Source organism: Cervus canadensis, chromosome 5 (genome assembly GCF_019320065.1).
Source record: "Cervus canadensis isolate Bull #8, Minnesota chromosome 5, ASM1932006v1, whole genome shotgun sequence".
Lineage (NCBI taxonomy): Eukaryota > Metazoa > Chordata > Mammalia > Artiodactyla > Cervidae > Cervus > Cervus canadensis.
This window is the reverse complement of record NC_057390.1, coordinates 29,880,323-29,898,151: the sequence shown is the minus strand read 5'-3', so window position 1 is coordinate 29,898,151 and position 17,829 is coordinate 29,880,323. Positions and strand designations below refer to the sequence as shown.

Genomic DNA, 17,829 nt, shown 5'->3' with positions numbered 1-17,829 from the left:
GTGCATCTCTAAGAGAGCCGCGCCCTAGCAAGCGCTCTCTCTCAGGGGGCCTGCCAGCCCATCACCATGCCCGCCCAGGACAGGATGTGAGCAGAGGGGTGAGAGAAGAGGGCCACCTCCTCCACACAAAGCAGCTGGGAGCAAAACAGAGGTTTTCTTCACCCTCCAGGCCTTGATCTCTGCATCTGAAGGCAGATCACAGTCCGGGTTCCTGACGCAGCTCTGATGGGAAGAAGCTTTCTGCGAGCTCTTCTCTCTCTGCTAGCGAAGTGCATTTACCTCCTACACTCTCCATAAAACAGTAGTCTTGAAAATTAATAATTCAGGTGAAGATACAATCAAACCAACGTGCTCTCATCCTGTGCTGTATTTTCATTTTTAAAAGAGGCCTGGGGAAGGTGATGCCTAACCTAAAATAATATATTGATATCAGTGGGATTTCTAGACCTTGAGTATCCACATCAAAGGGAGAAGAGGGATCCAGGCACCTTGCTTTTCACCACCAAAGCCACACGTTCATGGGCTATATCCATCCTAATATCAGCTCTGGCTTCCAGTTCAGTGAAGGGATTCTTTGCCATAAACGTCGGGTGCCTGAACATTTGTGAATAAATCAGTTTTCTCAACCTGTTTTCCCAAATCTACATTCTCAAAACATGTTCCACAGTCACAGGGCCATATACTATGACCCTCTTGGAGATTTAGAATGCATGTTAAAAGTTCTGAGAAACTGTCTAGTAAAGAACCTTATTTAACTTTTTTAATCCAATTTTTACCAAATTTCTTGAACTCTGACACATTTCCCCTAAATATTTCCAAGAAGCATTGCAGGCAACCAGTATCCTATAGTACACAATTTGATTACTTCTACATCTGCTTTTAAAAAATCAAATCCTGTTTCCTCGTGGATTTATTTCATCATCTCAGAAAGTGTTCTCTCCTTCCTTATATAGACTCTAACTAATATTAAAGCTTGAAATTTAATTTCTAAACCAAGGTCACAGTTTGCTAGGAGGCACTGCCTAAAATGCAAAGAATGCTTTGTGAATTCTTTAGCCAAATGCAGCTTCTCTAGAAATAATAATGTGGTTCTATGTCACTACTTCTTGTTCACTCATTCATCATTCATTCATTTGTTTACTTACTCACTCACTCCACTCATTTATTCCCAGAAGCACTGTGATAAGATCTGCCATTGTAAAGGGGGAAAATTCACTGGTGTCTGTGATAAGTCCTATGACAGATATAAAAAGAGAAAAGTCCTATTTCTTTCCCAGCTGAGAAGGGGTGGTGGAAGTATGCAGTTCAAATAAAGGTCATGGCAAGGCTGACAGTGGAGATTAGGAATTTTGATTGCAAATGAGGGAGATGCTATTTCAATTAGCTTTTAAGCAAAAGAGGGGATGTGTTGGCTTATTACATTGGCAAGTCCAAGGGAGGTGCTAGCCTCAGGTCTGCTTGCCCCATCTGTCTCTCATCTCTGTTTTTCTCTCTGTAGCTTGAGTCATGGCCAGAAAAGACAGGCTTTTGCCAGGAGACAAGAAAAATAGCAGTTCTCAATTTATTCAGTCTTCCAGCAACATAATCATAAAAGCAAGGCCCTTTCTCTCTCTCTCTCTCTCTCTCTCTCTCTCTCTCTTGCTCTCTCTCTCTCTCTCTCTCTCTCTGTTAGCCTTGGAGAAGGATTCTCATGTCCCAGATCAGCCTTCACCCTCTGTTTCCAGATCCATCACTAGGACCAGGGCCCAGGTGCTCATCAGCCTCTAGTTCTGAGTTCGTCTCAAGGCCCACAGGAACCCCAAGGGCCACCCTGGAGGTGGCACACAGCTGACCACATCTCTGCTTTCACACCACATAGGCAGTGGTGAAATTTCTAAGCAAGCAACAAAGAGGTTGCACAAAGTTTCAGAGTATAACTTTCAGGGACCACCTTCTAAAATTTTCTTTGTTTTTCGTCTCAAGTAGAAAGGGTGGACAACTCACAGACATCATTCTATATTTTTTCTTTTCTTACACATTTTTTTTTCTTCCTCTGCCCTTACATTCACCTTTCTTCTGAGGAAAAGGTTAACACCACTGCTTTTAAGAGGAAGAAGTACAAGTTATGGTACTAATGGGTATGTGTTCAAAATTCACAAAATCTCGCCTATTCTACCTGAGGTGTTCTGTGGTTTGGTTTTGTTTTTTTTAACTTTGCTGACTTCTTCCAACTCCAGTGTCTTAGTATGACATTAAGTGCTGTTGAGTTAATCTAGTAAGACATGGAGATAAACAGGATCCATGATCTTCTAAAATTGCTCGCTTCCACCAAAAAAGAAAACACTTAAACAAATTGCTACTTAAAAGGAAAAAATCTTCAGCGTTACAACCAATTGAGCAGTTTTGCACACATGCACTCACACACAGACAATAGTATTTGCATGCATGTATGTTATTATATATACCAGGGTTCTTTAACAATGCATCACAATTCTTAGGCTTCACTCAGAGTTCTTAGTAAAGATTCTTGAACTTTGTCTTCCCAAGCAATTCTAGAATTTCCATTTTGGAGTTTCATGAATTGTGCTGTGGGGACTCCATGCATCAAAATTACATAAGGTGCTTGTTAAAACACAGACTCCGGGCCCCAGTCTATGCCAATCAATTCAGAATCTTTTTAGATAGTGTACAAAGGACCTTTGTTTTAAAAATTCCCAAATGATACTTCTGCAACTCCACACTATGAGAAGCTCTGTTCTAGAATTCTGGAGAGCTTTACTAGGATTTCTGAGTTGTAGTGTCAGATATTTTTATATCTCTAAAGTAGAATTAAAATTCTTATGAATTTCATGAACTTTAGTTTGTCAGCAAAATATAATTAGCAATCCTTGTGGGTCATGCTCTTTTGAAGTTTTGTGACAAAAGTAACTATGAGCAGAGTTATATGACACAGAAGTCCTTCAGATTTAAAAATATTCACTCTAAATAGGTCACATATTAATGAGCAGGATAGGTAAATTCCATTGTAACAAACTTTCACGATTACAGCAAACAATTCCACTAGATTTTGTTATAATAGGTACACTGCAAGAACTAATGTGATCATTAAGATTCAACTGAAATTAATCAGAGATAGAAACATTCTATGAAAACTCATTATAGTTGTGAGTTTTCTTCCAAATAAACAATTGCACCTCTTCACAAACAGGATTGTATTTCCAATCCAAGACAAGCAATAAGAAGTCAATGTACTCAATCCAACTCTTTCCACCACCAATACATAAGTGCTAACCACAGAGTCTTTGCACTTCAAAGCTAGAACCCTTCTCCTACAGATGAGGAAACCAAAGACCAAGTCACACTAGTGATGACAGTCAGGATATCCTGACTGCCCAAGACTTCTCCTACTGGAATGTAAGAAGTCCCAAGGATATCCAAGCACAGAATCAAATGACTCTTCAGGAGTGGGTGGGAACAGCCATTCATTTTACATAACAGATGTGCTTTGAAGTAAAAAAAAGAAAAAGCCACATAAAACATAAGACTTGAAATAAATGCTACTTGGCCACCTTGAATTATTCATTTCTTCTCTCCTTAATTCAGGCTACATAGTGGAAACCTTTGAAAAATCCAGTGCTACCCCAACTCCCTTACCAAAATCTGGCAAATCAGAAGAGAGGAAATGTGATCTCAAAGCAGTCATCAGCTCATGCATGCTTGCTAAGTCGTTTCAGTCATTTTGACTCTGTGTGACTCTGTAGACTGTAGCCCCTCAGGCTCCTCTGTCCATGGGATTTCCCAGGCAAGAATAATGGAGTGGGTTGCCATGCCCTCCTCCAAGAGATCTTCCCAACCCAGGGATCAAACCCACATCTCTTACGTCTCCTGCATTGGCAGGCAGGTTCTTTACCACTAGTGCCTCCTGGGATGCCCCAGACATGAGCATCCTTGGTACTTACCAGATAGATCCATAATGGTTGAGAATTAATCAAGCAAGTCTGTTAAGCTCATCTCAGATTATCTACTAAACATCTAGTATAGATTTGTGCTTGGGTTTCATTTATTCATTCTGTTATTCAACAGATATATACTGAGCAGCACCTACTAGGAGCTAGAAACTATGACGTGTCCTAACAATACTAAGATGAATAGTCAGGGGGAAGCAAAACTAAAGCAATAAGTGTTGTTGTTGTTGTTGTTTAGTCACTGAGTCATGTCTGACTCTTTTGTGACCCGATGGACTATAGCTCAGCAGGTTCTCTGTCCATGGGATTTCCCAGGCAAGCATATTGGAGTGGGTTGCCATTTCCCTTCTCCAGGGGATCTTACAGAGTGTTATATTATGGGCTATAAAATCAAGTGCTATGGGTACAACTACTCAGCTAGGTTGGGTTCAAGAAGGTGTTATGGTAGAAATGACTTTGGGCTGAATTTCGAAGGACAGCCAGAAGTTTACCTGATAGAATATGGAAAAGGAAGAGAAAATCATTTCAGGTAAATGAATAGCATATACAGTAGTATGAAAAGGTGAGGAGATCAGGTAAGCAGCAAAAGAGAGAGACCCAGTATTATAGACAGAAACTTTGTTTTTTCATGCCATCCAGCACAATGTGGCCAAAGCCAAACGATTTTTTTTTAATTAAAAAAAAAAAAAAACCTACCTTCCTCAGGCAAGAGACTCTCAAGAGATGCAGATTAGTGACTTAACCCGTCTGACCTTGAATGTTAGCTTCAAGTCAGAAAGAATTCCATTCTTTTACTTCCTGTCTGTAGTCTTAGACATCTTCCCAGCTCTCAAAGTCTACCTCTTTTCAGGGTCCAAACAGAGTCCTAGGAAAGAGGGAAGGTCAAGGGTTCTAATGATGAAATTAAATAGGGAAAATTTTGCATCATAGCAGTTAACCAAAAAACATCTCCTTTCCAAGTCTTTGGTATGCAGATCATATACTTAATTTTCTTTATTGGCAAGATAAAGTGGGTGATAGACATGGTTCAAACACGTTTCCACCACTTAAGAGATGTGTGACTTCAAGGAAGTTCGTCACCTCTCAGGACATCATTTTGCTCCTTGCAAACACCCTTCCTGCTTACGGTGAAACTTAGACATGATATGAGGAAGAGAGCCTGTCACAGGGTCTAGCCTATCCTGGGCCTCCCACTGGGGCAGCTGCTGCTCATTATTATAGCAGTTTCATTCATTCAGCAAATCTTTACTGAGGAATTACCATGTAGAAACCAGAAATATAAAATAAACCCGAACTGGACTTCACGATCTATAGTGAAGATAAAGAACACACTCAAATGCCTATAAGGAGGAAAGTGGTTCCTACTGAGAGAAACACAGAGACATTACTGGGGATGCTGGGAGGACAGAGATTAACTCTAGGATGAGGGAGTTGGTGGGAGAAAAGGGGAAAGGATTTGGGGGCTGAGAATGAAAGACAGGAGCAGGAGCGTCTGAGCTCGGCACTCTCCCCTCTTCTGAAGTGGACAGAGCTGGTATGGACCATCAGTCTGCCCCCGTCACAGATGAAATGAGAGGTTCTCCCTGGACCTCACACATAGTTACAGCAGAGCCGGGAGAGTTCAGAACTCCGTCCTCTTCCCTTATCCAAAGCATTCACCACCTCCACATGCTGCCTCCTGTACCTAGGGCCCCTTGCAGATGGGCAGGATGGGCCAGGGAACAGAGCAGAAAGGAGGTGATGGGCCACCGTCGCGAGTGGAGGGAGTGCGAGGCTCAGCCGGGGGCGCCATCGGGGGCGGGGGCCGGGCGGGCCGGCGTGGGAGGAGGGAGGGCAGGCCAGGGGGCGGGGAGAGGGGCGCGGGCCGCACTTGTGGCTGTTGGGGCGGCGGCCGGCCCTGCGGCAGGAGCCCGCGCTCCGGCTCCGGCCATGGGACGGCCGTCCCTCGCGCTGCGGCTGCTGCTGGCGCTGCTGCTGCCGCCGCCAGCACCGTTGCTCTGGGCGCTGCGCCCGGCGCCCTGCCCGGAGCCCTGCAGCTGCCCGCCCGACGGCGCCCTGCGCTGCCCCGGCCCGCGGGCCGGCCTCAACCGACTGTGAGTACGCGGCGCCCCCGCCCAGGCACCCTCCGGCCGCCTGGCCTCCCTGCTCTTTGACCCCTTTACCTGGATGCTTGGAGAAGGACGCGGTGCCTGTCGAACTCCACCACTTCTTAGGGTGATGAGAAGCCCAAGCTTGGGAGCTGTCTTTGCCACGCTCTCCCGCGCCTGGGCCCCGTGCACCTTCCAGCCCCTGGCGGCCCCAGACCCACTCTTTCGCCCTGGATGGGACCATGGCCAGGGGCATGGAACTGCCACAGGCCACATGGCAAGGCGTCTCCTATCAACTGCGGAAAGGGGACGGGGCGTCAGACACGAGAAGTCTTGCGTGGTCTTTGAGCCTTGGGCCAGCCAGGCTGGCGAAGGTTCCTGTGAGTTCTGGTACCCTGTGGTCCTCTAGAAATGGGGTGCTCAGACCTGATGGCCAGAGGTGACCTGGTCACTCAGTGGGGTCTGCTGGCCCACCAGGGCCACCTACAACTCCAGTGGCTGGCGCATACCAGCCACTGCTCCACCCCAGCCTCAGATGGACCTGGGTTTCAGCCTGGTTGTCTGACCAGATGTGCCTGCATTTCAATCTGGCTGCCGAATCAGTGAGAGGCCCTGAGTCCCAGCTCTGGCACACCACCACCCCTTGGGGAGCTGGACACTTGGGCAGGCAGGCAGAGCAAGCTGGGGTAAAGACTGATGGTAAAGACGAGAGTGTATCAGAGTGTCAGCAGACTTTCGATTTGGGAAAAAGGTAGCACAAGGTACATGGTTCTATTTATATGACATGTCCAGATAAACAGAAAGGAGATTAGCAGCCATCCGGTTGGAGTGAAGGCCCAGTGACTGCTAATGGCTGTTGCTTTTTGAGGTGATGAAAATTATCTAAAATTTGATGGTGGTCATGGTTGCACAACTCCCTGAACAAACTAAAAAACATTGCATTATACAATTAAAAAGGGTGAATTGTATTGTATATAAATTACATCTTGGTAGAGGTGTTAAAAGAGAAAAGGAAAGAGAAAGAAGAGGACTATAAACGTATACCAAAGGCGCCAGGCTGGTGGAGGTCTTGGTTCTGTTCTAATCAACAGCTGTGATGGAATTCCATGCTGGGGGAGGAAGGAGATACCCCCACCCCATTTCCATGGACTCCCAGAAGTCTGGGAGGAGCCCACTTCAAAGCTCAGCCCCTCCAGGCTCTTGAGGGGCTGAGCTTCTCCTCTGGAAGAGTTAGTGGCCTTTGGAGAATATTTGTGGTTGAGAGATACAGTGTAAAGGTTGAGGAGTTTATATTAATTGGTTTCCATTAATTATCTTGTCAGCTCAATTCCCTGAAGGTAAGGACCATGCTGATAGAATTTGTTTCAATCAATAAATAAATCCATGGAAAATGCCTTCCAAGTCCTTCCAGTCCTTGTCCTTCCCGGACAAGCCTCCCAGCTTGCTTTCATGGGTGACTGTGCCACCCACACTGTGCCTTTCTTACTCACGCAGTACTTATCATACAGGTTATAAGAAACTGGGATCCAAAGAGGTAGAAAAACCTCCCCAGGGTCCCACAGCTACTGAGTTGCAAAGATAGGACTTAACTTGCTATTAATATTTTCTTGATTTTGTAAGAAAATTACCCCTTCCTTAAAAAAAAAAAATATCAGTTTTGCCAAATTGGCATTGAGTAGAGAACCTCCCGGGAGAAGGCAATGGCACCCCACTCCAGTACTCTTGCCTGGAAAATCCCATGGACGGAGGAGCCTGGTAGGCTGCAGTCCATAGGGTCACTAAGAGTCGGACAGGACTGAGTGACTTCACTTTCACTTTTCACTTTCATGCACTGGAGAAGGAAATGACAACCCACTCCAGTGTTCTTGCCTGGAGAATCCCAGAGATGGGGGAGCCTGGTGGGCTGCCGTCTATGGGATCACACAGAGTCGGACACGACTGAAGCGACTTAGCAGCAGCAGCAGCAGCAAAGAACCTCCTGTAGGTTTCCGTAATCCCTCCGTGGTAAAGAATCCACCTGCAACGCAGGAGACACAGGAGTCATGGGTTTGATCCCTGGTTCAGGAAGATTCCCTGGAGTGGGGCGTGGCAACCCTCTCCAGTATTCTTGCCTGGAAAATCTCATGGACAGAGGAGCCCAGTGGACTACAGGCCATAGGGTGGTAAAGACTCAGACACGGCTGAAGTGACTGAGCACACACGCAGAGAGCACCTCCTGATGGAAGACAGGAATGAGAGTCAAGTCCCAGCTCCTTTCAGATTCAGCTTCTCACTGGGCTCTCTCAACAGTTCCTGCTGCCACTCCCACACTGGTCTCAGGAAGGGAGTACCTCTTCCCTGGAGTAGGCTGAAGTGAAAAGACTAAAACTCAACAGATTCTCTCACTGCCCCCAGAGTACAGTTTAGAGAAGCCTCAAACCCCTCAGAAAGATTTACAAGGTTGACTGGGTTTGGGGATGAAGGTGGGAAGCAGGCACAGTATAAGCACTGTTAGCATGCTGGGGCTGGCTAGTCCTAGTCGCATTCCCCAAAAGGAGCCAACTGCCCAGGCTCTGAAGCCCTTAGCATCCCTGGGGAATGCTACAGAATCCTTGACCTTCCTCCCTTCACATGCACTATTTTGTCACACACGCCAGCAGCAGCTTCTCCTAGACTTTAAAACCCCTTAGTTCAGCACACACTCTGACCCTCACAAGGCCAGGCTTCCCAAGGATCAGATAATTGAGAGATGACTTTATCCTTCAAGGGGAAACCCAATGGAGGTGGAGCCTATAGAGGCCAAAAGGGGATAAGTTTCTCAACATGATAAGGGTGATTTAAACATGCATATGACAAGAGAGTTGTATAAGATTTAATAGGAGTGTAGCTTCTTTAAGACAACATTCCTCAGACCAGGAGAATAAACATCACCTGGAAAATGTTAGAAATGCATGCTCTCAGGCCCCAGCCCCAATCTACTGCATCAGAAACTCCAAGGGTATAGTCCAGCAGTCTGCATTTGAACAACCTCCCTGAGAGATTCTGATAGATGCTAAAGTTTGAGCATTGAGGTATTGCTCGCCAGTGCTCAGTCACTAGTCATGTCCAACTTTTGCAACCTCATGGACTGTAGTCCACCAGAATCCACTGTCCATGGAATTTTCCAGGCAAGAATACTGGAATGGGTTGCCCATTTCCTACTCCAAGGGATCTTCCCAGCCCAAGGATTGAACACCATATCTTTTGCATCTCCTGCATTGGCAGGCGGGTCTACAGCTACTGCCACCTGGGAAGTCCCAGTTGCTCTCCATGGAGGATATGATCTTCTGGAAAGCAAGAAGAATGGTTAGAACGTCTATGTGCCATAAACTTCTCTTCTCCGTCTCCTCCAACATCCACTCCAGCACACACACACATACATAGACAATACCTATTTATTGCAAAAACAAAAAAAAAGGCAGTTGTTATCAGATTAAAACCTCAAAGTCTGAGACATATGGAAAAACAAACATGATTAAGAAAAGTTATTTCTTATTTTTCTGGTCTTGTCTTCAAAAAGGAGTAGAGGAAGGAATCTATGGAGAAGGACAGATTGAAGATGCAAGGAATGATGGTATAAGATGTCAGTGTGAGTGGGAGGAAGGCACTGGCATCAGATCAAAGGGGAAGGGGTAATTCTTAAAATAGAGGGATACTTCTGAGTCCTGAGGGAAGAAGACAGATGGATAATGGTGTAATTTAACACTGAGGCAAAGAAAAGAAAAAGTGAATGGGTTCATGCTGAAATCCTCTTTTCTTAATGATGAATGAAGTGGTAAACAGTAATTATGAGACAGAAAATGACACAAATAACAAGTTATTGGGAGTTCATAAAAAGAAGAGAGTTGAAATTATGAGATAAAGGATAAGAAGGATGTAGTCTTGCACTAAGTCATCCACAGGGTTTGATTTTGTGGAGTGAAGGGTGGCTCTCTCAATTCTGGGGGTTGGACAGTGAGTACCACAGAGCACCTTAGAATTCATCACTGGTCCATCAGTAGATGCTGGTTTATGTTTTAATCATTTCAGGTCTTGGTAGTCCTGCCTTATAAGACTTCCATCTGAAGTCCACTATTTGGTTTAAAAAAAAAAAGGAACATAGATAATAATTGCTTATCATTAATAAGCTCACTGCCTTCAAATTTTGAAAATGGCATCATTCTGCTGTTCAGATCTTTCTAGCCCAACAGTATTTTATTAAAAATTTAAGTATTTAAAATCTAAAATGTAATACAAAAAAAAAAAAAAGCTTCCCATGTGTTCACTCATTTTAACTGGAGGAAAAAAATCTAAAATAATTAATTTTAAAAATTTCCTTTTCCTTTTCTTATTAGTTCCAGACAAGTAGAAGGAGAGAAAGAGGAGAAAAAAAAAATCTCACCTTGCCTATGGTTATATAAAGATCTTTGTCTCTATGACAACAGAAAGGTTGGTCTGCTTGATATGGAAACAGCTTCTGAAAAATCTGTTAGTAAGAAAATGCTAATAATAATAATGACAGTTTATTTTTTGCATGTTGTGCCTACTAAACAGAGATTAAACTTTTAGACTTTATTATAAGACACAATCCAGAGACTTTAGAAGGAGAAAACGTGCTGTATCTGCCAGTCCAGTGTCACAGGAAGATGTTCATTTTCTGACCATCTTTCCTGAATGTCTTTCTCCTTCTCCTACCTTGAGTGTAAATCGGGATCCAGAGCATGTTCTGTGCTATAGAGGGCTACACCAATGGAGGGTCCCTGTCCTTGAGGAGCCCACAGTCTAGGCAGAAAACAAGTGTAGGTAGGAAGAGAGAGGCATCCAGGCTCCGAGGAGTTCAGGGAACAGACCACTCCCTATGCCCTGAAATCTCCAAGGGAAGGCATCATGGACTAAGGGTTATGAGGCTAAGCCTTGAAGGAGAGAAGGAAAGGAGAATCCAGGTGAAAGAAAAGCACAGCTGAGACTGGACTAGAGATTTCCTTGCTGAGAAGCCAAGAGTAAAGTTGAATGCATTCTTCCCTTTTTATACCTCTCCAAGGTTCTTTGGGGAAATTTTTTTGTAAGGGGAAATATAAAGTTATCAGGAATGTTTGATTAAATTACCCAGAGTTGTGCAAAAAGAAAAAAAAAAATCCTAATATGTAGTTCTCGACTAATAAACTTTCAAAGTCATCCTTGGATAGTTGATTACAAAGGCAGTAAATAAAAACCATGATTTGAAGTCACTTCCCAACAAGTTTTCCCCATGGCCCCTCTCTCCCATATACACACACTTGCTTTGATACCTTGAATTACATCTGCTTTTGCATACCCCCATATCAACTGCTTATTCCACATGTACCTCGTCTGCAACAGCAGGCTTCCTCAACCTCAGCACAGCTGTTCTCTGAGGCCAGATAATCATTTGTTGTGGGCAGCTATTTGGTACACTGTAGGGTGTCTGGCCACATCCCTGTCCTCCGCCTGCTATATGCCAGGAGCTCTACCCTCTCATATGATGACAAACAAAAATTTCTCTAGATATTAGTCAAATGCCCCTGGTGAGAGTGTGTGTTGGGGTGGGGAGTGGGAGTCCCCACCTTACTCCACCATGGTTTTGAATCATTGTGCTAAAGTGAGAAGCACCTGAAGGGGTCTTATTCACCTCAGAATTTCCAAAAGTTCATAGATAGTATGATTAAAGTGTCTGTTGAACTATGTGATGATCAAACTGATCTGAACAGGAACAATGAACCAGTGCAAAAGGAAAGCTTGTACCACACCTAACTGTTATTTTAAAATCTCCATCCTAGAGACTTATTAAAAAAAAAAATAAAACCTAGGAATAAAACTACCATATAATCTAGCAATCCCACTACTAGGCATATACCCTGATAAAACAATAATTTTAAAAGACACATGTACCCCAATATTTATTGCAGCACTATTTACAATAGCTAGGACATGGAAACAACACAGATATCCACCTACGGATGAATGGATAAAGAGTTATGGTACATATATACAATGGAATATTACTCAGCCATAAAAAGAAACAAATTTGAATCAGTCCTAGTGAGGTGGATGAATCTAGAGCCTATTATAAGGAGTGAAGTAAGTCAGAAAGAGAAAAACAAACATCATATATCAACGCATATATATGAAGTCTAGAAATATGGTACTGATGTAACTACAAGGCAAGAATAGAGACAGACATAGAGAACAGACTGTGGACACAGCAGGAAAAGGAGAGAGTGAGATGAATGGAGAGAGCATCACTGAAGCATAGACATCACCATGTGTAAAACAGACAGCTAGTGGGAAGTTCCTGTATAACGGAGGGAGCTCAACCCAGTGCTCTGTGACAACCTAGAAGGTTGGGATGGGGTGGAGGGTGGCAGGAAGGTTCAAGAGGGAGGAGACATGTGTATACTTATGGCTGATTCACATTGTTATATGACAGAAATCAACACAACACTGTAAAGCAATTATCTTCCAATTTAAAAAAATGAAAAAGAAAATCTCCATCCTAGAAAATGGGAAGGTGAGGTGTTATGGGTATCAGAGGGGGGTTCTTTCTATTATATCAACATCCAGGTCCCAGATTTTGCAGGCTGCCCCAATCTGTCCTTTAAAAGGGCCACCCTGAGAAGCAAGACTGGAAGCTTACCTATATTATTGATAGTATATCCCAACAGCCCCACAGATTGTTCTAATTTTTGTTGTCAATTTGTTTTAACTCATTCACTAGAGAAAAATCAATCCCCAGCCCAGGACCCATGAAAACAAAACCACCACCAGGGCAACGTGAATTGAGACCTATTGGTTCCCAGGTCAGGGCACCAGGTAAGACTCCATAGGACAGAGGGAAGCCTACTAAACTCTTTCAAGTAAGACAGCTTGGCCCTACCTTCAGCTTCCCTGCAGCTTAACCAGACTCCCCCCCCAAAAAAAAAATTCAGAATTCTGAAAGCTCATGTTCCACCTTCCTACCTTACTCCCACAAAAACAGAAAGAAAGAAGGAAAGACCCAAGATAGAGGTTGATCTTGAACTTCAGTTCTGACTCAGCTCTCCCAGTTATTATCTTCAAGACAATTCTTAAATCTGGCTGTGCCTATAAACAGACTCCCTGGAGGAAGCTTTGCAAGGGCCAGATTTTATTAGTTTAGAAATCATCCTTTTGGGGAAAGTGAATGATGGCCCCTAGAAGGACACTAAAATGCAAGCAGCAGAGCTCCCAGAATCTCAGTGGAAGTGTAGAGCCAAAAAGCTCCACACACAGATCCCTTTGGCATTGGATCCAGCCTTCCCCTTGCAGATCAATAATTCCTTGGATTTTCTCTACATTATCCTTTTTCTCATTTCAAAAGCAATGTGTTAGATTAATTCAGGGCTCCAGTTCTGCTCCTTTACCCACCTCTACCTTCTTTCTAATCTCCTCAATTTAGCTTCTTTTCATGTCTTAAAAAATGAGACACAAAAGCTTTCTTTCCAAAATACAATCTCCCAGGCTGGCTGCACCAGTCAGCGTCTTGGCCATGTGTGACTTTGATCTCACACATGGAATTTTAAAGCCAGTGGGTCATGGTGGTGGAGAGAGGCCCTGCTGCTCTCCAGCCAGACCCAAGAGGGCTGGCTCCATGGGAGCATATGTGTTCCGTTCTGGCAGCTCCTCTTAGTGTGCAAAAAAATCACATTTAATGCAGATTTTAACAAGTTTTACACCAGTTCTTTTTTTTTTTTTTTTTTAAAGAAGGAAATTAAAATAATCCCACCCACCAGGCAGGTGGGCTCCCTGACTTAGTGGGAAGCTTCTAGCTGCTTCCCCACATGGTCCTCATTTACTCTCAGCTTCTGCCTCACTAGGAGATGCCGCCCGCCTCCATGCTGGCACGCCACTCACAGCTGTTCTCTGGTGGCCCTGAACCACGAGTCTTGAATGCCACCTGAGCCAGAGTCAGAAAAGTCCAATCTACAAGTAAAACTCAACTTTCAGAAGGAAAGCTTTATCCCTTGCTGCTGTTAAGTTTGTCCTTGACGCTGATAAAATGAGGTGACTCCTGGGTTCATAATGCTACCTCGGGAGCAGCAGTAGAGAGCCTTTCTGAGCCCACGGGGGTGAAGACACCCTGGTACGACAGGATAAGGCCCAGCACATTCCCCAAATTATCTGAACTGATCAACAGGACATAGACCAGGCAGACGTGAGTCCTAGCATCAGGTCCCCCTTCCCTAATTTGCAGTGTGGGCTCAGGACAGCAAGAAAACCTCTGTGCTGTCTGTAAAAGGGGCATCATGATTCTTAGCCCTGAGTGGGGTTGACTGTGGTGAAGATAACCGAGACAGCAGGGCCAAAAGTACTCGGAAATAAGGGTTTTCCATAACTGCAAAGGATTATTGTAATAAACTGATGGTGCAGAGAAGACCTGAAAAGCCCACAGCCTGTATGTGAAGTTGAACAGTAAATATCTATCATCCAAGGGGGAAACCTGATGGAATAGTTTTGCTCCCGTGAGGTGTTAATTAGAGAAAATGACCCACGGGGTCTTCTCAGCCTGGAAGGTAAATAAGTTAGAATCCTGAAATACCAGAGCTCATTATTGCCTGGAACTCATATATGCTGGTCTTTTCAGCACAGGCTGAGCTGCCTCTCACACATGTCATGTAATACATGATTATACTCTGTTTTTTAATCATTCAACTGGGCCAGTCCCATCTGTCCAGCTAGGGCATCCAAGCCTATTCTTGGTCCTTTCCCCTTCCCTAAGCCTGAGGCTGGACACACAGAAAGCCTTCAGGTCAGGCTTGCGGACCACTCAGGAACTAGGTCCTGACATGTCTGGGGCGATGCACAGGATCCACAGACCAGCCCCTGCCCCCCAAGAGCTTGTAGTCTTCCAGCCATAGGAGCAAGAGGACTCATTCTCAGATACTGACAGAAATGCAGAAGGTGATAAAAGCCAGATGAAGGGTACACACACGGTCTAGTGAGATTTCAGAGAAAGATTCTGTCCCTTGTAGCCAGAGTAACAAAGACACCTTGGTGAAGGGATTGTTGAGCTGTAGTTCTTTAAGCATCACTCTATGCAGGGGCAGTGGGATAACATTGTTATCCCACAGGCTTCATCTTGGCCTTTGAAACCAGCTTGGTGAGGCCACCCGGGAACCACTGTTCAAAGCTTTCTGCTCTCTTGTGGACCACCAGGCATGTGCCCTGTCCGTGTTATGGATCATCAGTGGAGAGTGGATGACTTCCCCCTGGAAACAGTGGGTGCGGTTCTGATGAGGGCTTTTCTTATTTGCAGGCACCAGAAATCAACTCTGACAGATTTAATCATAAGAGATTAACTTAACAGAAGAATAAGGAGCTAGAGGATATGAGCAAGATCCAGAGAGAATTTAGCATTTTAGCAGCAAGAGGTCAGGGAACTTTTCTCTAGATTCCACCTTTGTAATGAATCAGCTCCAAAGACCTATCAAAAGTTTCAAATTCCCAGAGAGAGAATCTGATGGTGCCCCATCCCACTGCTGATACTGGAGCACAGACAATGAGATGCCTCCACGCTGTTGCAAGCAGCACTGAGATGCTTCCAGAGAAGGGACCTTTTTGAACCAGGCAACCACACAAACTGGCGTCTACCAGATCTGAGGAGCTAGTGAAAAGGGAAGGTACGCATGCCAATAATTTCAGGCAATTCAAACCCATTCCATCAAATTAATTAAAAGCATGTAGTATATCAGTTGCAACCAGCTTTCACAGGCTCACCAAAAAAATAAAAATGTGTCTGGACACAGAAGCTTGTAATAAAGGAGGCTCCTGAAGCATGGCTGCAATGTGACTGCCCTGACAATGTAATGTTCTCTGCTTCTAAGAAATATTTTTGAGAAATCATTATAGAAAATGCACACCTTCCCTGGGGAAGATTCAACATGTAGTTTTATTTACCAGAGTTATTCTTGTCATGTTATATTATTGCTAGAAGAATTCGAGTTTGGGGGTAGAGATTGGGTTGCTTTGTGTCTTTAGAAAACTTTAGATGGGTCTTGAGTAAGGGCTTAGATGTGTTGGCCATTTTTCTCTAAGGTTTTACATTTTTAATTTCGTTGTTGCACAAATGACTTGGAAAATCCATTACCCAGGGAATCTTCTTGAAACTCTTGGTTCACATTGTAATTCATAAACTCCTCAAGCTTCTTGGGTGCTTTGCAGAGGCTGTCTTAAAGAAGAGTCACTCAAATTGTACTTTCCAGTAGGAGAGTTGCAACTGACCATACTTTTTAGAGTCAATGAGCAAATGAGAACTCTGCAGAGTGGCTCCCTAGAGTTGAAATATTTAATGGAAGGTTGTTCTTTATCAATTCCTTATCATTTCTTTAAAAGCCTATCAGACACAGTCTATAGGGAATACCTGAGCTCAACGGAAAGGTGCCAAGTGGGAATGTCCACCCTCTCTCTTAGTTGTCCTATGTATAGTCAGCAGAGTAAAGATTGGAGACAAGTCACAGACACTTTGTCGACATAAGTGTTGGACAAATAGAAGAATCCATTCCAAAGTCCTGAGTCCACCCTACCCCAGCCCCAGCAAGGAAGCAGAGTTGTCATGAGGCATGGCTGGGGTAGCTTGAACCCTTCACAGCAAGCAGCTGGGAATTAAAAATACTTATTGAGCTCTAACGGAGAAGGCAATGGCAACCCACTCCAGTGTTCTTGCCTGGAAAATCCCATGAATGGAGGAGCCTGGTAGGCTGCAGTCCATGGGGTCGCTACGAGTCGGACACGACTGAGTGACTTCACTTTCATTTTCCTGCACTGGAGAAGGAAATGGCAACCCACTCCAGTGTTCTTGCCTGGAGAATCCCAGGGATAGGGGAGCCTGGTGGGCTGCCGTCTATGGGATCACACAGAGTCGGACATGACTGAAGCAACTTAGCAGCAGCTGCACCATTGAGCTCTAATCTTGTGAGAGATGCTGTGTTAATATTACATAAACATTTTCTTACTGAATCTCCAAAATCTGTGCAATAGTTAGCATCATCATCACTTTATGCACGTGAAATGCACCCAGGCAGTCTGGCTCCTGGGTCTGTACTGTCACTTTCCCACCATGCTGCCTTCAAGAGAGAAAGTACATGCAAATGGTGATGAAGACATATTCCATAAAGTACACAGCACCTAAGCTAGACCTTAACCAAGGGTAGAATCTGACCAGCAGAGAAGGGTGGATGTGCCAGGTGGCAGAAACAGTGTGAATGAAGGCAGGACAATGTGAGGCAAATTCAGGAAACACAACAGTCTGATTTGTCTAGGGAGGCACTGTCCAGTAGAAATATGTTAGTCACAAGTGTCATTTTAATTTTTAATAGCCACATTTTAAGAGGTTTAAAAAGGTGAAATAAAGTTTCAGTTCAGTTCAGTCGCTCAGTCGTGTCTGACTCTTTGCGACCCCATGAACTGCAGCACGCCAGGCCTCCCTGTCCATCACCAACTCCCGGAGTCTACCCAAACCCATGTCCATTGAGTCGGTGATGCCATCTAACCATCTCATCCTCTGTTGTCCCCTTCTCCTCCTGCCTTCAATCTTTCCCAGCATCAGGGTCTTTTCAAATGAGTCAGCTCTTCGCATCAGGAGGCCAAAGTGTTGGAGTTTCAGCTTCAACATCAGTCCTTCCAATGAACACCCAGGGCTGATTTCCTTTAGGATGGACTAGTTGGATCTCCTTGCAGTCCAAGGGACTCTTAAGAGTCTTCTCCAACACCACAGTTCAAAAACATCAATTCTTCGGCACTCAGCTTTCTTTATAATCCAACTCTCACAT

The 17,829-nt window shown here is 44.3% G+C and overlaps 2 protein-coding genes across 4 annotated transcripts in view; one reads left to right on the top strand and one right to left on the bottom strand.

The window, feature by feature from the left end:
* Window positions 1–4,745: 4,745 nt before the first annotated feature.
* The window catches only part of LOC122441658 (stonin-1), a 189,835-nt gene continuing 176,751 nt past the window's right edge, over window positions 4,746–17,829 (bottom strand). The window contains exon 11 of the mRNA XM_043468519.1: window positions 4,746–4,809. Coding sequence (XP_043324454.1) covers window positions 4,774–4,809 — 36 coding nt within the window. The 3' untranslated portion in view covers window positions 4,746–4,773. The remainder of the gene's footprint in view (window positions 4,810–17,829) is intronic.
* Window positions 5,815–17,829, top strand: part of LHCGR (luteinizing hormone/choriogonadotropin receptor) — a 60,245-nt gene continuing 48,230 nt past the window's right edge. For all 3 annotated transcript variants that reach the window (XM_043468522.1, XM_043468521.1, XM_043468520.1), the window contains exon 1: window positions 5,815–6,037. In XM_043468522.1, the coding sequence (XP_043324457.1) occupies window positions 5,874–6,037 (164 nt within the window). In that variant the 5' untranslated portion in view covers window positions 5,815–5,873. The remainder of the gene's footprint in view (window positions 6,038–17,829) is intronic.